General features: G+C 48.3%; 8 protein-coding genes across 8 annotated transcripts; 4 read left to right on the top strand and 4 right to left on the bottom strand.

Annotated features, from left to right (window-relative positions):
* Positions 1-9: 9 nt before the first annotated feature.
* FVEG_13031 (hypothetical protein) lies at positions 10-2,719 on the bottom strand. Its single transcript, XM_018902412.1, has 2 exons — positions 1,078-2,719; positions 10-1,024 (listed from the first exon to the last, which is right to left on the bottom strand). The coding sequence occupies exons 1-2, from the start codon at positions 2,555-2,557 to the stop codon at positions 213-215; spliced, it is 2,292 nt and encodes a 763-aa protein (XP_018761138.1). The 5' UTR covers positions 2,558-2,719; the 3' UTR covers positions 10-212.
* An 836-nt stretch (positions 2,720-3,555) lies between these two features.
* FVEG_13032 (ATPase) lies at positions 3,556-7,907 on the bottom strand (the record flags this gene model as incomplete). Its single annotated transcript, XM_018902413.1, has 3 exons — positions 3,556-3,934; positions 3,991-4,154; positions 4,209-7,907. 3 exons carry the CDS (start codon positions 7,905-7,907, stop codon positions 3,556-3,558), a joined length of 4,242 nt encoding a protein of 1,413 aa, XP_018761139.1.
* Positions 7,908-8,518: 611 nt separating this feature from the next.
* FVEG_17431 (hypothetical protein) lies at positions 8,519-9,844 on the top strand (the record flags this gene model as incomplete). The annotated part of the gene is made up of 1 exon (XM_018906675.1): positions 8,519-9,844. The coding sequence occupies one exon, from the start codon at positions 8,519-8,521 to the stop codon at positions 9,842-9,844; it is 1,326 nt and encodes a 441-aa protein (XP_018761140.1).
* Positions 9,845-10,220: 376 nt separating this feature from the next.
* FVEG_13033 (hypothetical protein) lies at positions 10,221-11,276 on the bottom strand (the record flags this gene model as incomplete). The annotated part of the gene is made up of 3 exons (XM_018902414.1): positions 11,202-11,276; positions 10,914-11,143; positions 10,221-10,864 (listed from the first exon to the last, which is right to left on the bottom strand). The coding sequence occupies exons 1-3, from the start codon at positions 11,231-11,233 to the stop codon at positions 10,221-10,223; spliced, it is 906 nt and encodes a 301-aa protein (XP_018761141.1). The 5' UTR covers positions 11,234-11,276.
* Positions 11,277-12,661: 1,385 nt separating this feature from the next.
* Positions 12,662-12,949, top strand: FVEG_17432 (hypothetical protein; the record flags this gene model as incomplete). The annotated part of the gene is made up of 1 exon (XM_018906676.1): positions 12,662-12,949. The coding sequence occupies one exon, from the start codon at positions 12,662-12,664 to the stop codon at positions 12,947-12,949; it is 288 nt and encodes a 95-aa protein (XP_018761142.1).
* Positions 12,950-13,356: 407 nt separating this feature from the next.
* Positions 13,357-14,354, top strand: FVEG_13034 (hypothetical protein). The gene is made up of 3 exons (XM_018902415.1): positions 13,357-13,496; positions 13,548-13,674; positions 13,723-14,354. Exons 1-3 carry the CDS (start codon positions 13,462-13,464, stop codon positions 14,290-14,292), a joined length of 732 nt encoding a protein of 243 aa, XP_018761143.1. The 5' UTR covers positions 13,357-13,461; the 3' UTR covers positions 14,293-14,354.
* An 888-nt stretch (positions 14,355-15,242) lies between these two features.
* Positions 15,243-15,824, bottom strand: FVEG_13035 (hypothetical protein; the record flags this gene model as incomplete). The annotated part of the gene is made up of 1 exon (XM_018902416.1): positions 15,243-15,824. The coding sequence occupies one exon, from the start codon at positions 15,822-15,824 to the stop codon at positions 15,243-15,245; it is 582 nt and encodes a 193-aa protein (XP_018761144.1).
* A 2,887-nt stretch (positions 15,825-18,711) lies between these two features.
* On the top strand, positions 18,712-19,028 carry FVEG_13036 (hypothetical protein; the record flags this gene model as incomplete). Its single annotated transcript, XM_018902417.1, has 2 exons — positions 18,712-18,815; positions 18,881-19,028. The coding sequence occupies 2 exons, from the start codon at positions 18,712-18,714 to the stop codon at positions 19,026-19,028; spliced, it is 252 nt and encodes an 83-aa protein (XP_018761145.1).
* Positions 19,029-20,420: the final 1,392 nt, after the last annotated feature.

Below are 20,420 nucleotides of genomic sequence, written 5' to 3' on the forward strand. Positions count from 1 at the left end.
AAAGATTGATACGGAAATATATTAACAAAGACTAAATCCTATAAGTGAAGTTCTATTACTGGTATTATATACGCTTAAAGCCATCTTGATAACTCTTATACAATAGCCTGTACAATGGCATAGGTCAATCGTCAGGCTGCCGCTGCGTGGGTTGGGGCAAAACCCTGCATCCGTGTCTCAAACTCTTAATGTTGAAGAGCACTCAAGACTATTCATTTCCTGGTCATCCCAGCCAAGGTCTTGGGAGCAAGCCATTTAAGACGACCATTGCCATCGATGCGGCATTGCGATGATGCACCCCGCACATGATTCAAGTAGCCGTACAATCCTGCTGTTTGGGAAGGCTGTCTCTGTGGACAGTCTGTTGGGTTCTGGTTATGAGACAGCGGGGTCATGACTGCTTCAGGGGCGCGGGTACCAGCAGTCGCTGGTTGAGGTGGCCGATGGGAATGGAAATTCGTGATGCACGGTTCGTGCTCATGCGCCGGGGGCCATCGAGACAATGGAGCGTCACCGACAGCAGTCGCCTGGGGTTGTATATTAAATACAGTGTTTGAAGAAGCGCTTCCTAGTACTTGAGACTCAGGTACGCCATCACGTTGCCGGGCATGATTGGGGTTAAACAAGATAGAGTCTGTTTGACCGGCGTTATCTAAACGCCGAAGGTCCTCTGCCGAGTCGATCAAGGTGTCATTTGAGTCCACATCATTTGTTCGTTGTTGACTTTGATTCGCTACTGCATAATTCAACGGCTGCTGTGAAGATGCATTGCCATGGTTGGTGCCTGAATCTTGCTGGACATCACCCATCGTCATAGGCACCTCTTGAGGTTCGATCTTGGGAACAGGGGTCCCGACAGGTGTATCAGGCCATGGCTCACCACCTCCTGCTTCATCATCACTTTCATCATCAATAACAATGATCTCTCGACCGGGCTCGCCTGTAACTTGTTCTTCGCGTGGGAATATTTCGGCCGTCGGTCGGTCATCGCTAAGGCTTCCTTGTCCAGCGTTGATATCAGGGACTGGATAAAGAGACGGTTAGTAGTGTCCTAACAGTTCACTTGTGACGACTTACCTGCTTGATCACTACTGTTATTCCTTGATGCAATATAGCCATCCACGACGTCTTTGAACGGGATAGTAGCAACTCGAGGATTGTATAACTGAAAGTCGCGTGCAGCAACCCAATAAACGCGGCATTGCCCCGGAAACACCTGGGCATCAAAAAACATAATGGGATATTTCCTCTTCGGGTAGGACTCTCCACCAGGGCGATATTGCGGAGCCCATTCGTATGACTCGTCGACATGATTATACCGATAACAAGATGGGACCTTCTTGATGAGCTCGGTGTCCTTGACAGTGAGCGACAGGTCTTTACCCAGGTGTCCAACATTATGCCAAGGCAGAACCAGAATGGCAAAGAATCGCTTTGTCTCGCTCCAAAAGGTCGTGTACACTTCTCCAGGCTCGGGGTCAATATCGGCGCGATTCTGATTACTCCGCGTAGGAAGGCTGTGAGGGACGGATGGAGAAAGACTATGGACAGGCCGACCCATCTGAGAGTAGGAAAGTCGTCGCGCAACCTCATTATTCTCAGCAACTTTTTCTTCGGTGCAATTAAGAACGCGAGTTCCCAGAGCGCGAATGGCATCCTCGTAATTGACAGAAGTCTGGTTGTGCTTCTTACCCCGAAGATGCTTGACGGCACCGCGAATGGGATGATTGTTGAAGTGCAGTCTGTGCTTCTTACACTCAAGGATATACCAGAACTCTTCATGCTTGACGATGTTGTATTTGGGCTCGGCATGGCCGTTTTGGTAGACTTGGTCGAACTCGATAGTTCTGTCGCCCGTAAGAGACCCTTGTGCTATATCCGATCGAATGCGCTTCGTTGGACGGGTTGGACGGGAGTCGGGGGCTATCTGAGCGTCGGCTGGTCTCTTTGGGGGGCCTGATGAGGTATTCTTTTCGAGCCCGTGTAGTTCGTCCGGGCGGGTGCTCGGCTCGCCTGCACTTTCGGCGTCGGGGCGGCTTGGGACGGAGTCGTTCGTGTTTGTCGGCTGGGCGAGAGGGTCTTGTGTAGGAGCGAAACATGAGGCAGCTGTGTCTTCGGGCTGGTGGGTATCGACGGCGCCTGGTACAGTGTCTGACTGAGCAGTGGTAGTTGGAATAGGGTGACCGAATCGGTCGCACAAAAACTTAAATAATCTTTTACTGACTTCAAGATCAAACAGGGCTAGAAGTTCAATAAAGAGAGGCACCTCGTTATCGTAGAGCTTGTTCTGATGTTCTTGCTCTTTTTGTTCCTTGGTATCTTCATGGAGCGCCTCAAGCTCCTTGATACGGGCTCCGCAGCTCAGAATCTCATCGAGTTTGTCGATTGAGTTTTCTGACAAGTGTGTCAGGCTGTTGAACGCATCTTGAGCTATCTTGATGTTTTCTTGAAAATCTTGCTCTGGTGATTTCACAAGACTAATTTGGGTTGCCCGTCGTTTCACACATTCCTGAATTGCGGCAAGTCCCTCTGAGGATTGCAATGGATGGCGCTCCATTTCAGGCGGTTTTGGGGATAGTTCACGCTATGCAGCGATAGGTTAGCCAGTAACTAGGGGCCGCTTGGTATCTCAGTCAACGAGACAATGGCGTGCAGGTAGTCAACGGCGCCTCAGAAGGGTAGAGACATGACAATGAGCCATTTGTCGATAGAATCAATTGTATACAGCACATGCCAGTTGATGAAAAGAAGAAAAAGGAGAGAGAGGGTTTATTTTATTTTATTTTTTCTTTTGATGTGACAGCCTGATTCCGCCCATGTCCAATCAAAATAGCAACAGACAAGGATACTGCGAACCGGCCAATAATGAGGTGTCTTTTCATCCTGGTACCAACAGTTCTTCTACAATGTGGCTTGATGAGAAGAGTTTAGGTCCGTTGCCTCTTTGCTTCCTACGTGAAGGTGTTGGCGGACCATTAAGTCGCGTCTAGTGGAACACCGCGACGAAAGGCACACCCCCTTAATCAACCAATGATTCAACCAACGGTTCAACCAATCAGTAAACGAATTGTTAAACCAATCAGCGAACTGATCAGTGAGCCAATCAGTGAACTAACCCCCAGGGTGACATAGTGGCAGATGGGCGTCAGCGATTCTCTTATTTTTAAACCCACCCTAGACCAACCAGTCAACCAATCAGTCAACTGTTCAGTGAACTGTTCAGACAACTACTAAGTAAACTAATCAGCGAACTGATGAAAATATTTAGGTAAATTCAGTCTAAACTTAGGAGACTCTTCACTAAGTTTATTTTGACACTGTATATCCAGGTTCGGTGTTTTCTTGCTCCCTGAGGCAGGACTACAAGAACTCCATGATCAACGAAATCACAGTGTGAAGACATTGAAGCTTGACCCAAAATAATTAGTATCCAATCTAAAACTAAACTACCGTGACCAAAGGTCGACAAGCAAAAACACAAAGAAGAGAAATAACAGGGTACACCGTTCTAACCATTCTAATATTATCCTTCCGCCCCATTCTAACCCATCCGTTCTAAGACTCGGCCTTCTTGGTAGCCTTGGTCCTGAGCTTCATCATGACATACACAAGCCCATAGAAACCGACAACAAACGCAACAACAATACCAGCGTTTCTCCAGCCGTAATATTCTTCTTTGAGGTTCAATGTACGAAGGTAGTCCGCGCCCGAGGTGTATTGACAGACTTGACAGTCGGTAAATGCATCCGGGTTGAGGAGGTTAGTGGCCACGCCCAAACCGTTCTGATAATCGAAGAGGTAGTCGCCGCAGGTGGTGTTGGATGGAGGGTCGAAGACGGCGAGTTCGTGGGGTTTGCAGTGGACGGGCTTGTCCCAGGTCGTGAACACGAGGAGCGAGCTCATGAGGTAGTTGAAGGGATCAATGTAGTACATCCTGTGGCTCAAGTCAGATGGTGATATTGCCATGCCATGGGAGGGCCTGCCACTTACCAGTATCGCCAGAATTCCACAATCTGGCTGTAAGGAATCATGACACCGCAGAAAGAGACGAGAGTGGTGATGACCAGAGGATTGACAAGCGATGCAAAGACAGCGTTGGGGGTGTACGCAGCGATCGCCTGGCCGATGCCAGTATACAAGCCTTCATACATGAGCTGTAGACATGTTAGCTTCAGTACTAAAGATACAGGAGAGAAAGAAGAACTTACCGCGACAAAGAAGACACTACCGGCATGTTCAGCACCAGTTGGAAGCCCAGCAGTGAAGTACCAGCAAACAAAATACAGCACGGCACAGACCAGCAAATACGGCAGCTCTGACACAATCAAACCCGTGACGAACGGCGCCCAGTGATACATCTTGCTCTTCTTCTCCCTCGCCTCATAGATATCCCGCCGGTCGATAAACAGCGGCTGCAGCTGCGCGATGATACCCGGCGCGATGAAGATGAAATTGAACACGGTGAACAGGTTCTGCTGCAAATCCGTCAAGCTATCGCCGATCTGCCAGAATGTGAAACCGTTGAGGAGCGGGAGGAGGATGTGCATGGCGATTTTGTTGTCGACGTATTCTGTGTTGCGGAAAAGAGAGATGTTCATTCGGTGTGTCACGAGCTTGATTTGTGTCCACATTGAGGCGGCGAATTCGTTGCCGTCGTCGGTGGTGCTGGAGGGTTGAGATGCTGCTACTTCGATCATGTGGTCTAGGTCCTTGCTGAGTTGGTCATGTTCCGGCGACTGTAGCCAAACTTGGTTCCAGTCTGTGTCCTTGTATGGGCCATCTTCGCCGGATACAACGTCGATCATGTGTTCAGCGGGATTAGCCTCGGGTGGACAAGGAGCGCCATGACGGCCGAAATACTCCTTGATAGTAGCAGCGTTGTCACCAATATCACCGAAATACACAGTCTTCCCACCTTTGGTAAGCAGCAACAGCGTGTCGAACTGCGCAAATAACTGTGCAGATGGTTGATGGATCGTCACCAGAATGGCCTGTCCGGCAGCCGAGAGCTTTCGAAGGAAGCGCACCGTGTTGTAAGCAGCCTGCCCGTCGAGTCCAGATGTCGGTTCATCAAGGAAGATGAGAATACTAGGCTTTGCGACCAGCTCAACAGCAATGGTGAGACGCTTGCGCTGTTCAATCGACAAGCCGTTTCCAGGACGACCAACGAGTGTGTGTTCGAGATCGTTCAGCTCAAGCAGATCAACAATGGTATCAACGTAGCGTAGCTTCTCCTCGGTGGGTACATCGCGAGACTGGCGTAGCAGAGCAGAGAATTCGAGGGCTTCACGGACAGTTGCCAGCGGCTCGTGGATGTCGAGTTGCTCGACATAACCAGCTGATCGTTGGAAGGACACGGGAATAGGTCGACCGTCAACAAGCACTGATCCGTGGATGGTTCCTTCGGTTTTGCGCTGGGCGAGGACATCGAGAAGGGTTGTTTTACCGGCACCTGAAGAACCCATCAATGCACCGAGCATACCGGGCTTAACGTAGCCTTGGACGTTATCGAGAAGGACACGGTCGCCATCCGAAGTCTTGACGGTATATGTCAAGTTCTTCCAGGTAAAGATACTCTTGTTGCGCATGAGGTTCGGGTCAACCTCACCATCAGAGGCTCCAGCTCCATTATCAGCGCGGGACTTTTCCGAAGGGGATTCGCTGTCCTTGGAGGGGAGAAGATGCTTGGACTTGTGCTGCTGTTCCCGAGGAATGAGAAGGCTTCGACTTCCCTCTCCGACCTGCTTCCATCGGGACGTGAAGAAGATGGTGAGACCGACGTAAAAGACCCACCATGCGCAGTTGATGCCAAAGTTGCGCCAGATATGGCTGTGGCTGAACGACATGTTGGAGAGGTAAGCGTCGCCTGTGACGAACGCAGCCCCGGGTTCAGCGCCGCCGACACCAGCACACGCTTGTCCTCCAGGACCCCCGACATAGCCAGGGCCATTGGGAACGAGGTAAGGCCCAACGCAAGGAATGTCTTGGTCGTGAAACTCATTCCCAAGAAGAGCCTCAAAGCCGTAAGCCATGGGATTGATCCAGAAGATCCACGATAGCCAGGGATGCATCTCGGGCTTGATGATCATATATCCCATGTAGACGAACAATGCAACGACAGAAAGACCAGAGACTTTGGTGGCGGCATCAAAGGTTGGAAACGCAGCGCCGATGAAGCGGAAGAAAGCCGTCATTGCCAAGGCGGTAACGTAGTTGTTCACGAGATATGTAAAGAACGCAGCAGCAGTAGTCTTGAGACCGACGAGGAAGTATAACACGAGACCGAACTGGGTGACCTGAAAAGCCAAGATGGGCAGATCAGCGACGACTTGCGCGATGCAAAAGGCTGCCGGGTCATATAGTGCAAAAGACCGATGCTTCGCAAGGATAGGTCGTCCGGTAAAAGAATCCGTCACTTCCGACAACGCCAAAAGTGAATTATACAGAATCGAGAAGAACAATGCACCGCCCTTGAGAAACAGACCAGCAGAGTTATCAGGAGCATTGTAGAACAGCGATCCACCCAGAAAGGCCTGGATGAGAGTCGCGCCCTGTTTCATGAAGAGCGTTGACTTGTCACCCCACATGATCTGGTACTGCCGAGTAACAGCAGCTTTGATCTGTTGAGCGAGGTTTGCGGTGACGGGGGATGAGGCGGGGACGTAGCGCTGCTTCTCGCGGGCGACCATCTCCCTGAAGACTGCTGTGTTCTCGGCTGCTTCGGTGCTGATGGGGTATGCCTGACATTCCTCGATCATACGGGCTTTGATGGCTGATCTGTCGTAGGCTGCGCGGACACCATCTGCATCACGGGGGAAGGTATTCTCATACCCCTCCGCAATGCGCCTCTCGGTCGGAACAGTGACACCCGTGAGGAAATCTCCCCGGTTCGAGCCCGAATCCCTCACGAAGCCAAGATCTTCCATGAACGGAACAGCATCTTTCTGAGGACCATAAAAGATCTGCTTGCCCTCATCGAGAACAAGAACCTTGTCAAACTGCTCGTAGATCCCATTACCAGCCTGATACAGCGTGACAATAGTAGTCAAACCAAGAATATCCGTCATGGCCCGTATAGCACGCACCCACTCCAGCGCAGTACTCGCATCAAGACCACGCGTAGAGTTATCCCAGCAGAACACACTAGCCCGCGTGGTAAGACACTCCACGATAGACACGCGTTTGCGCTCACCACCAGACACGCCGCGGATGAAAGCATCGCCGACTTTTGTATGTTTCGTGTGGGATATGTTGACGGAGCGGAGGAGGAAGTCTTTGTAGAACTGGGCGTATTCTTCGCGGGTTTTTATGCCGGGGGGTAAGTGGAAGGGGACTTTCATGCGCGCGGCGAAGTCGACGGTTGCTTCGACTGTGAGACTGGGGAAGAAGATCTCGTCTTCTGTGTTCATTATGATTTGGCCGCGGTAGGCTTTTGCTTCGTCGGCGGACATGTTGCCGTAGTGGACATCGCCTATGACTTCTTCGTAGCCTAGACGGTTGTTTGCTAGGACGCTTAGGAGGGTTGTGCATCCACTTCCAGGGCGTCCGAGGACAAGCAACATCTCCCCAGGCTTGACACACCCGGACGAGTTATCAATGATAGTCTTCATAGGAGCATCTTTAGCGCTCTTGTGAAAAGGGTAGAACTGGGACAGGACGTTTTCGTTGAAAGCGGCGTCGGCGCCTATGCCTTTGACGGTGAGGTTCTGCCAAGTGACGCCGAGTTTTCGGGGCTTTTGGCCAATTTCTTCGTCGGCGTCACGCATGGCTTGGAGTTCGGGGGTAAGGTGCCATTGTGTTGTGGTGTTGGTCTTTTCAAGGGGAGGTTTGTCGGTTAGACCTGGGTGAGGTTGGATCTCAGTAGCTGTGATAGAACCATCCTCGGTGGATGATGAGCTGATGCTCATTTTGGCAGTCTATAATTAAGAAAATGAAAGAGTAGTAATTAGAGAGCGATAAATTAGTTGAATGATAGAGAACGTAACGGAACGAAAGTGCGCGTGATATAACAACGACAGAAACGTCGTCATTTACAAAGCTAACAACTCTATTTCTTCACGATCAAAGCGTCATTAACTTGACTGACTAAACCTCCAAAACCCTCCGGACTCAAATATGGAGACTAGAACAATTTCTCAGCAATCGCAAAAGAAAAAAAACCCTGCGGAAACGCCATTGTTATCAGGAGCGAGGAGTCCGACCGTCTCCCTCACGGCATCTTCCAGAGCTAAACCTCTTGCGGCCACACAAGCGAGTCCGAAGCGATCGACAGGCCAATGCGAGCACGGCAGTTCTGCCCAACCGGGAGAGTTACTAAACGCTGTCCGTGTCGGAGAGTATACTAATCACCTATTCCCCCCCAACAGGTTTAGCTTGCGTTGTGGTGTGAAACCGTCCGCGGAGGGTTTTGTATATAGAGGTGCCATCGCAGCGGACTTTGCTTCTGTCCTTCAATCCGATAGCCAGCTCAATTCAATTTTTACTACTGTTTGCAGACAAAGCTCCGTACGTGTTCAGAATGGGCGCCGCAGCACCGCATCCTTCTCAGAGACGGTTTTCGTGTGACGTCTGCAGAAAGAGCAAGTCGCGATGTCAGCGGATACGACCGACCGATGAAAAATGTGCGAGATGTTCGATGCTGGGAGTGAAATGTGAGATAGGGCAGCAAAAGGTTCCTGGGCGGCCGCGACGGAAACAAGCTGGGAAGGGCTCACCACCTACTGTGCAGCAATTGCCTGTCGGTAAACCAGACTCTCCCAATGCTGTAGCGCAAAACGCTGCTTTTGTGGATGATTGGAGTCCGTTTGATTGGACGGGCATGTTGTCACCCAAACCATCCCCTCCTCAAGTGTCTGCCACCTCGATACAAGATGGTATTACAGCGTCGTGGGGGATGGGATTCACAGACATCTTCGATCAGTCGACGACGTCTTGGGGCACAGGTGGTAGTCTCGAATACACATACACCGATCTCGACACCACCACGAACATATACCCAATCGGCACGTCTCCGAACTCCATCACATACGAGACCTTCTTCCCCTTGACCAACTGCCTCACAACACATCACCCACGAAAGACAGACCCTGGACAGTTCATGTCCGATCTATCTACTATAAACCTCGGTCTTCACGTGCGGCTCGAAGCAATGAAGAAGACCAAGACGTCGCTCAACTTTGACCTCATGATCTACCAGCACGGCCCTTTATTTATCGACAACATCACGTTGGCAGAGTACATCATCACAGTGGCTCAAGAGTTCCTCTTCATTTTGACAAAGCTCTACAATACCCGACATTGCCCCGAACTGTTACGTGAATCACGACCGATGGAGTTGATCTGTCCATGCCATTTATCCTCAGATCTTCGGCAATGCTCAAAGAATCTCTTTGACGTCGCCCTTCCTCAACCTACCATTACCTCTGAACCATTACCTACCCCTATTGCCTTGATGATCACGAGTATCTTTATCCAGCTCATCACCATTTACGAACTTATTCTCGATAACATCGCTACACGAGTCGAGCGTATTGCCGTCGATCCGATCGAGCCCGTCCAAGGTCTTATAGTCTGCGGTCGACCTCTTGAGAGACCTTGTACACAAGGCATGATCTTCTGCGAGGTGTCGGTCAGTCTGATTGAGAATATTGAGCGTGTTCTAGGTGTTGGGAGGGGGCCAGAGGGCAAGGAAGTCGGTTTGTTGTCCCCAAGGCAGGTTGATGTTCTTGGAAACGAGTTGGATGAAAGACGTGGCGTCATTCCTGATCATGCTATGATGACGCCTGCTATGTTAAGGAAGCTTCTTGGAAAGGTTGCGGATATTTTTAGGAGTATTAGAGTGTAGTTTAGTTTGTTGGATTGTACTTGCGAATGCATTATTGTTCGACTTTGGAGCCTCGTTTTACTTTTCTATTCTTACTAACGTTAGTAGCTGGCTTGAGGAAGGAAAACTGAGGACTTGATCCTAAATAATACAAAGACGTAGGTAATTGGTATAAGTTTAGTCTATCTTTTGCTGAGCTTACTTTGACACCTCATATGGTCTGATGTTTCCTTGAGGGCTGCGACCCTTTGGTGTAACTCTATGCAACCGATTCCTGTAGAGCCAACCTAACGGTTTTCGAGATATGGTTTCTTTTCAGTACCAGCTCTTCAGAATAGAAACAGTAAGTAAAATATTATTATTAGAAATTAAAGATAAATTCTATCGCGACTTGTATCTAACTAGACTTTGGCAGACTGCCCTGGCCCTTCTTATAAATCGCCTTCTTCACATCCTTCGTAAGACCAACGCCCCCCTCCGAGACCCCATCGAAGATCTTTCTCCATCCAATCGCATTAAGAAGCCAAATAACATACGCATTCGCTCCCCGCCAAATATACTCCCCCTTGCTCAAAGCCGTCTTATTCTTCAACACATCCTTCACCACCAACCGTGCGAACTCCTCAGGCTTAGTACCATTCTTCAGATGGAGCCTCGATCTCTCACGGAGACCTTCCTCAGCATCGATGAAGATACTGTCGGGGGAGAAGAGCTTTTTGTCTGATGATGTGAGATGTGTTGCTACTACGCCCATGTAGAGAGTGACGACCTTGATGCCAAGAGGTGCAAGTTCAAGACGCAGAGTGTCGGAGTAGGAAGCGACTGCTGCTATGGTAGCGTTGTACTGGGCGGTGAAGTAGTAAGGGACCCGCGCTACGATTGACGCTGTGTTGATGATGGTAGGTGTCGTTTGCGAGTCGGCGACTGATGCGAGGAGAAGTGGACTGAAGGCTTGGACCATGTCGAAGAGGCCAAAGACATTGGTGTTGAACATGTTCTGGACTTGCTCTCTGTCTGCTTCAATGGCGGGGGCCTCATACACTGGAAAAGTCAACACACATCCTCGTTCACAATTAGCGGGCAGACTTACTCATTCCAGCATTGTTGAACAGAATATCCAGTTTTCCTCCCGTTCTCTTTATGATCTCATCCTTGAGAGCAGATATACTCTCCGGTTTGGTCACGTCAAGCGTCAGAAGCTCGATGCCCTTTTCTTGAAGACCTGTAAGGGATTTGGTGGATCGAGCGGTCGCAAAGACTCGGTAGCCTTTGGCTGCGAATTCCAGAGCGAGGGCGTGACCAGCTCCGCCTTCGGAGCAGCTACAAGCATGTCAGTCAGTCCCAGTCTGCATGCAATGTCAATCAAAGTGGAGCGCACCCAGTAATTAGAGCTGTCGGCTTGCCGGACATAATGGGGTATTCGCAGGGTGTCGCGTAGATAAACGGGTCAAGTTGCCAAGCTGTTCAATTGAAGGGGTAGTTATGCTGAAAGAATTGCAATGGGTCATACGGAGCCATGGGTACAGTCTCAATTACATTGTTTCTTTATAAAGCTTCTTTGCACACTGGTGGTTGGTCATCATTTCAGCGATAGATAACCATTCCCTTCTCTCCTCGGAGGCTTTAGTAATATTACAAAATGTTTCTCGACTCTCAAGATGCCTGCGGGCGTATGGAGACTTGCCGAAACTCAATTGGGATGCGGAGTCTGGGGGCATTGCTCCGGACAATGCGGTCATTTCGGGTTTTCTGGCGGGGAACGCATCGGTAGTTAGTTGATTAGTGAACAGTCCGACATGTAAGCTGATGTTGTCAAAACCTTATTACAAACCGGATAAATAATTATTCCTGGTCTCTCTTTCACATGATGCTGATTGTTGTAAGACACTTTTGTCCAGTTTTGCCTGACACTGGAGGGGAAGAAAGAAAACTCGGGACCCTGATCTTAATTGGCATAAGTTTAGGACAAGTTCAGGAGAATTTAGTATAGACTCATGATAACCTTGCTAAATTCTTTTTGACACTCTGTATTAATGTCTGATGTTTTCCTGCTCCTTGAGGACACTGAAGCTCTGCTGTCTACGTATTCTCAGAATGTGAAGCTGCTAGTCAATGACAACGGGTCTGCACTGAAAGGAGAAAAAATCATCGGTACTAAGAAGAGATCGTCAACATTACGCACCACGGAATAGCTCTAGAAGGATAGGTTAGGTTTCACTCTGATACAGTCGTCACAATTGTAAATGCCAAGGCGGTTACATCTAATGCAGCCCTGCCTATTTACGCAGAAAATAACTCTGTGGTCCCTAAGATTTGAAGAATCGTGGTTCACTGTCCTATTTTTAGTGCATAAGATGACCTAATGTTGCACACTGGTGCGACGTGAGCAAGATCCGGTTGGTTGCAAGGAGGAGGAGTATCCTGCACTGTAAGAGACATGTCACATTGTCACATCAGGCTGTCTATCTGGCCGGGCGAAGGATGAAAACGCCACATTCAATATTCGGTGCAGCTGCACCGTTTTGGGCAGAATGACCGACACATTCAAACCGTTTATGCGAAGGGCTTGAAACAACAATGCGTGTTTTCTTCGCATTGGGTAGCCTTCAGAAGGACATTACGATCCTTTCGATCTAAGTATGCTCCATTAATTGTCTTGCGTGTGTATCAATCCTGCCCAGTTATTCCATCCTCTACTTGTAATTCTTTTTAGACTTCACATTCTGGTTAACCTCTGCGAACTTCAGTCCATAATCTCCCGGCGCTTACTTCCCAAGTCAAGTATATGTCTCTTTCCCTCCTGTGTCTACCTGCTAACCTGCAGCAAAGCATCAAGCCATGTGCTACCAAACCAAGACCGTTGAAGTCTGCGGCAAATGCGGGAGCACCAGTATTGGTAGCTATGGGCCCGTCACGCCATGCGGTCGGCGTGGACGCGGCCCTTTAACCCAGATTGATGACAACACGGAAGAGCCGTGCCACGGAGTTGAGGTTGATGTCGAGGAAGTGTCTATCGATTTGTGTCATAACTGCCGTATCTTGGAGGAGTTGGAGGCTCGAGAGAGGGAACGAGAGCAGAACAACGATAGTGACGATGAGGAAATGGAAGAGGTCTATATCCCCTAGGCAAATGCAAATTTTTACATATTGTATACTCAAGTGAGATTTTCCTGGATCCGAGAATCTCGCTAGAGTCGTACAGCTTTTGTGACAGTATCTTCATCCACTTGCACACTTGCATCGTGTACCCCCTCATTCACGAGGGTGGAATACAAGGCCTCGTGTCTATATAGAATATCGGTCGAATTTTCCCGCTCGACTGCAAGTCATCTCGACTTCAAAGCAATGTTTTAAAGAGCAGAAATACCATTGATGTGGCTGGTGGCTGTGACAGATGTCATGGTTGCAAACCTTGTTGCCAGTGGCGCTAAGATGCCACGCTAGATCTGATAACTAACCAGATCCAGCCTTGAATACCACGAATTGGGGATCATGAGGCCACGCATGAATCAGACACCTCGTCATTGTTTAAAAGGAATGAAACGCAGAATTCGCGCTGCCGCTTATTTCCTTCTTGTTGTTTGTTTCGGCTCTCATTTCTACCTGTTGATGCGTTCCGTATCGTATCCTTCATCGCCATGGATTATGAAGACACAAGAGCACGTATAGTGCAGTAAGAACCCCCAGTCGTTAAATTCGAGATCATGGTTGACTGAAATGACAGAGCCCGCGAGTCCGGTGAATTCACCGACTTCACATTCGCTTGTAAAGGGAGAAATATAGAGGTTCACAAAATCATCATTTGCAGCCAGTCTCCAGTCTTTCGGGCAGCGTGCGCTGGTCAGTTTAAGGTGAGCGTCTGGTAGTAAATGGGTAACTCGTGGCTTAAAGTCTTTCAGGAAGCGTTTTCTGGGACATATGATTTGTCATCACATCAGCCTGATATGATACAGCTCATGGTCGACTACCTGTATACGGGCGACTATTATATCGAGAAGGACGAGACCGACGAAACCAATACTGCATCAAACTCCGGAGCTCTCTCAACACACGCAATAATGTATGCTCTCGGGGAGGAATATGACATCAAAGGGCTCAGAGATCTTTCCGCTCAAAAATATTCATGGTCCTTGGATGAGACTCTGGAACTCGACGAGTTTCTCAATTCCATTCCCTTCGTGTACACCTTAACCCCAGATAGCTCAGGATGTCTGCGAGACCCGGCACTGGAGTTCGCAAGGAACAAGCTACGCGATGCGGGAGGACAATCCGATATCCGAGATGCGTTTGACGAGCTACTCATTGAATGTCCTGAGTTCTTGAAGGAACTCTTGTACTATTGCGTTCAAGCTCCATCCTTTGGGTACTGCCCCTGCACTGGTCCACGGAATAAGGTGCCAGTTGAGGCTGAAGGATATCGTTGCAAAGGATGCGGCAAAGAAGGTGTAAGTCTCAACAGGCCTGTCTAGCTAATGCAGTACAGTAGTCCAAGACTGCCTAAGATTTAAAGATAGAAATATTTATATGAAGTAAGATAAATATAATTAGGTTTATAATTTATTAAGATTTTACAATATAAGCAGTTATCAGTTATTACTATATCTGTAGCTATAGTGCCGAAGTGGTTCCCAGCAATTTGCTGCCATTTCGAACGCCGCGATTAAGACTTCCAACCAAGCTCACAGGTTGAGGAAATTTTGGAGGGTTTAATGTCTAAGTTGTGAGCTAGATGTGTTATTTGCGGTTGAGAAACAAACTTGAGTGTCCGGGGTACTTGTGAACAACCTCAAGCAAAACCGAAAAGAGGCGGGCAGACCAGATTCTCTTCAGGGCGCATGCACTGTTTGGTCAAAACTGACGGGCTTCCATTTTCTTCACTGCTTTCTCAGCCCTTCACGGGACGTTGGAAGGTATTGGAGAAGTACTTTCACCGACCAGGCCAGAAATACAAGCAGTGACTCGGATTGACCACGACATACATCCGGCACACGAGCAACAAGACGAATAACCTCCCGAAAACAAATATCTCGCTACCATTAAGATCCTATCCATGACTAAAAATCGCAAAATAACCTCAACATGTATAATATGTTACGAAGAGTGCATCAATTCACTGATGTGTCAAGGGCTCTTCAGCAAATCGATACCTGCGCAGATGGCGGAATGGTTCAACAATTGAATTGACACTCAATTTACTAGATAACAAACAGAAGGCAACCACGATTGATAAGAAATTCCTCCACATAATTCTCTCTTCTGTCACCAACCATGTTGAATGATTCGGTGGTTTCCTCCCAATAAACTACTTATATAAGACGCATTCTAGCTTGGATCCTTCATGGAAACCCACTCAGCTTCTGGTAGGTTGCAGGCAACCAGATGTTGACATAAAGACTATCTTTATAGAACACGATCCAGCTCAGTGGAACGAGTCTGCAATGCGTTTGCAGAAGTCATCAAAGTTCTTTGCGTCAGTAGCGAGAGACGAAGCCGTCGTTAAATCCTTACTTGTCACCTCTTTCTTGCCGGGAACGACTCGGGATACCGTTTTCTTGTCGATGTCATATTTCAGGATCATGAAGCTCTTGCCGCAAGCAAACATCCCATGCGTAGATTTCTCATTCTTGTGTTTCTCTTCGTGGTTGGACCATGATAGGCTTGGGACGTAACCAGCGGCTTGGGCAATCCCATCTTGGATTTTGGAGTTCTTATCGATATGGTAGGGAGCTTTGCCTTCGAAAGTGAAGACGGGATGCCATTCGCTGTTGGCATTATCCACGAAGAATATTGTGAGATCCGGGCGCTGTCTTGTAGTCTGTCTTTGTTCCGGGGCGATGATAAATTTCGGAAAGGGGAAGTTTCTCCGGAGAATTTCGTTCCAGACGCCGTTGGAGACGGCTTCACTTGTACTGGTGGTACTGTTCTTGTCGATGTAATCGATGGCGAGATTCCAAGTCTTGTCCCTCATGACTTCCTGTGCGCCCGAGACTTCCAGTTCCATTGTGTTAAGTGACCTGGAATGAAAGCAGAAGATTGAAACGGGTAATAATGTTAAATATGGGTAGGAATCTCGTTGATGATGTGAAAGGAAGAAGGTCGATGCAGTTCTGATGAACGGGACATTGAAGGGCGAAAGGAGTCCCTGACTTTATAGCTCACGCACCTCGCTGACCGGTCTCATCTCTACACTCTAATTTTGACCACCGAGTTCAGCTTTCACTACCTTGATCCATGTGTGCTCATCGCCGAGTTGGCTAAGGGCCAACAAATTCTGTGGCCGTGCCGTGTCTGGACAACGAAAACTAGGCCAACTTGACTAACGTAGCTGGCTTGATTAACAAACCAGCTGGAACTCGCGTGCCTACTCGAATTACCGACTGGAATTACAGGATTCTCAGGCTACTTACACCCCATGGCGCGTGCTGACTTTGCTAGATGCATGACAAGTACAGCCCCCTCACTGTATTAAGAGGTTGCCGCAGCCTGTTCCGCGCGCAAGCCCTTTCAGGTCAGGTTCACTCATAGGCGATCCGGCTGATCACTCTGGCTTCGGGTATCTACCCCATGATTTGTCTCAACGCCTTTCTGGCTGTTGTAAGCTCCTCAGAGTACATCGCTCAGTTATGGTTTGGTTCATCTCATATAAAGGAAATCTTGTCCGATTTAGCTTCATCATTGATGGGGAAAGACTCTAGCAGTCGTTAGCGCTCAGCTGAACGGGATAAACGGCTAGATCAATATCCAAGACAATGAGTGGCGAGCGCACAAAGGTGTGGAGGAGTATCCGTGAAATCCATTGGCCGTGGAGAACTGAGACATGCACCACGGGATTTGTCACATATGCTTGCCTGTTCCGAAAGCACCCGGACGCCAGCCTGCATCCGAATGTCAACAGCACACCAGGTCCTTCAGCCAGCCACAATCACCACTACCGACCCTTGTCTCCTCGTTAAAGAGTCCCTATTCAGGCTCGAGTAGATTGAACGCTCCAAACTGGCCAATTCAGCTCGCCATCATGCATCCCTGTTCATTCGGAAGGTTCAATATGCCACTGCGAAACTGGTGTAGAAACACTGCCAATCTCTTGGCATGTAGCACGAAGTAGGCCGGTTGCTGCATCGAGAGGCTGATGTACTGAAAATAGTGCAGGCACTCGCCACTTCTAGGACAACAAGGCACGACAGTACTTGGCTCAGCAGTATGCTCTACGCGACTGGATCCTTGATCGACGCCCTCTCCTCAGCTTGACAACATCCCGCTAGTTCAAAGGGCTGAGATACATCAATATCACATCTCGTAATCAGAGCCGCCAAAGTAGGAAAGGTTATCACGTCTCATAAGCGGGATAGCTATTGTCAAGACAAGAGATTTGAGAACCGCATTGCCTGCCTCGCCTCTATCACTTCTGCTCTGAGTCATGGGGGGAAAGATGGGGGAATTCAGCCGACGTCCACTTGAATATGATACCATCACCTTCCGTAAGAAGGCCGAAAGTGGCATCACAGCTAGCCACGATCAAGGGGCTATTTGCCCCAAGAACGTCAGATTGTTCATCACATCCTATGACTTGCATAGAGATTTTCCGAAAATGGAGCGCATAAGCCCATAATTGGTCTCCATCGTATGCTCTCAAGAAGCATCAACAACCGGAAGGGCACATTCCTGAGACAGACCAAGCCTGTGAACGTAGCCCAGGCTGGTTTACCACAATCCATCATAACATTGTTGGCATAAACCTAAGTACAGCCCGCAAAAGTTCGTTCGGAAGCGAGGGGATGACTCCAAAATATTCCAAGTTTGTCCAAGCGAAGTGAAGCAAGGTTCCTGCCGAAAGGCCTAGTTCTCAAACAATGATGAACAGTCTTGTTATGAAATTGATCCTGCAATTCGGTATGTAAACCCCAGATGTCGAGTCTTTCCACTTTGGTTCTCAATGCATGCTTCAACGGATCTGGTACATGGTCTACCATAGAAACCGCTTCTCATAGGGCCAACAATGAGCGTAATGAATGGCCGAGGTTGGCTACGCAATTGAAATCAGACATAACCAAGTGGTCATCATTTAGACAACTTTGGCCACGCTGTGCAAGGCTCTGACTTAGAAGTAATATCACAAATGAACCGATAAAGACATTATCGAAACTATCTTCCGCCAGATATGTTCTTCTCGATACACCCTTCGGCAATCCAAGACGCACGCATAGCTCGGGAGCAGGCTTCTCAAGGGAGCAGCAATATTGGGCGCCTTGAGTTCAGCCCACAATGAAATCTCTAGCTCAATACAGAAAAGAAACCACGAGCTGAGCCAGATTCTCAATACCACAACTAGAAAATGTGATATAGACGTGCGAGGCGCGTGATATTGACGCCTCATCTATATCACACTTTAGCGCAGGTGAGGCTTCCGTGTCGATAGTAAGCTCCTAGCGTATGCAGCTAGGCGCCAACGCTTCAGCTAGCCACTAAGTTCTATCTGTGTGTTCAGGCTCTGAGCCACAAGTCCTCACTACAAACAACACATCTGGATAATAACTTAGACATTGCACCATAATAACTAACCAATTGCTACAGAATGAAGCCGACTTCAGCTAGCCACGTAGAATCCCTTGTGTCGCTTCTATACAGGCGAATACTATTCTTGAAATAGCGCGGAGTAGGTAGGTCAGCCTCACGAACATAGGTCTTGGCCCCGAAAGCCTTTCGCCCCAGACTTCCATTATAGTGGCCTTAAACAATTTGATACGCACGTCACAGATACATGACTCGTCTGAGACAACTCAGTTCTATATCAATACCATAGTCTGCGACAATGCATACGTGAACCTACGCTGATGGTCGTGTGTTATCTAGGTGGATTTCCATTTTGGGATGTCGACATCTCTTCGGGCATGAGGCTTGTTGAGAACAGCAAAGAGGCTTATAGAAACCTTACTGTCATCGCTTCTGATAGGTCCAGTGAGTACAACGGCGTTGTACCTACGCCGATCAGCTGGTATGCTTTCCACTCCTTCCCCTTGTTTTTACACGCGACTGCTGCCAGGACTAACATGAGAGCAGGGCAACTATGGTTGCGAAGAAGACACTGAATTTGAAAAAGGGCCACGCCAAGCCCAACCCAGCAGAGATCCGTGCGGAAACCCGTCGCTTGCAAGGTCTACTTGTTTCATACGAAACTCTTGCAGAGGCCAGTCAACCATCTACCTAGGTAGCAAACCCCAGAACTAATAGTTGTTTCATGCTATCGAGAAAAGTGCCTTCTTGCCAGTGTTGTCCAGCAATTCGACTAGTAATACCAAATTGTTAGATCTTTCTCTGCACATGTAAGAGAACGCCAATCTTAGTCAAAAAGGGTGAGCCTCCACTAGGCCACTTTCATAAATACTCATGATTCATGTTACTGTAGGGTTACTTGTATAAATGCTCTACACGTGACTATAGTTCATGGTATTGTAGGAGTCTTGGCTGTCGTGAGCCTGTCTCGACTCGATTTTGTTCTTCATATCTTGAAGTTAAGCAATATCTCTGAGAGTCAAGTTGGTATTAGGAGATGGATTGTGAGCCAAGCTACTTCGGGTAGTTAGACAAAATTCGGTTGGATCTGCTATGTAGGTGAGATGAGGCTATAGCGTGCTGGACAAAATTGAGCTGGCTTTAGGACATAGATGAACTGAGAGCACAGCCCGGACTTGAGGTAACGCTTTGCTGTGATTTAATATATGGCTAGGCTGAGAGCAGATCAGCATGGAAACAGACTTGGGCTGGCAATTGGGGTAGTTGGGCTGGGAGCTGGGATGCTACCAGACTGAGAGCTCAGGTAAAGGTTAGCCAGCTAGGACAAGAATAAGTTGCTAATTGAGATATAGTCAAGCCTGGAGTTGAGCTTGGAGTTACGCAGAGGACATTGACCTAAGTTCTTGACATGGTCAGCAAGTGTTAAGAATGCACATGAAAACAAATCATTATCATCAGTTCGGTGGCACAGGCTTGAACCCATCAAATGAAGCTATCACGACATTGGTGGGGCTGCAGAAATAAGAGTCTAAAGTTCATCACACCTCCGCACATGATCCAGACCCAATCTACGGGTGGACAAGCCGGAGCCTAATCAGATTAAATACAGGCTTCTCAACGGTCAGATATCATTCATCGCGTACGCACGTGGCGGCGCCGATTCCAGGTTATCGCGACACTGGTAAGCGAAATTGTATCGCGCGCTCAGAGCCACATCCAGGCTCAATTTACGGGCGGACAATGAATTTTTGAATGCAGTCAAATGTGGTCTTTCGAACCATTCTAATTTTAATGAATTTAGAGCTATATCCGTGGTGCAACTGCAATTCTAAACTGGGCCCAAGTCTGGCAAAGTTCGTCAAGAAAATCCAGATTTTCGGCGCCCCTATACCCGTTGGCTCGAGCCGGGGGGGGGCCAACTAAGCAAGCTCAGTTAGGCATAAAACCCTAAGACGCGCATAAAACCCTAAGATAGCCCTGCATAGCTAGCTATTATAAATTTTAGGGTTTTTATAGCTAAAATTAAGGATCTAAAGATATTAGTTAGTAAATATACTATTAATTTTATCTCCTTATATTATATACT

The sequence above is a fragment of the Fusarium verticillioides genome, chromosome 11, assembly GCF_000149555.1.
Source record: "Fusarium verticillioides 7600 chromosome 11, whole genome shotgun sequence".
In the NCBI taxonomy this organism is placed as follows: domain Eukaryota; kingdom Fungi; phylum Ascomycota; class Sordariomycetes; order Hypocreales; family Nectriaceae; genus Fusarium; species Fusarium verticillioides.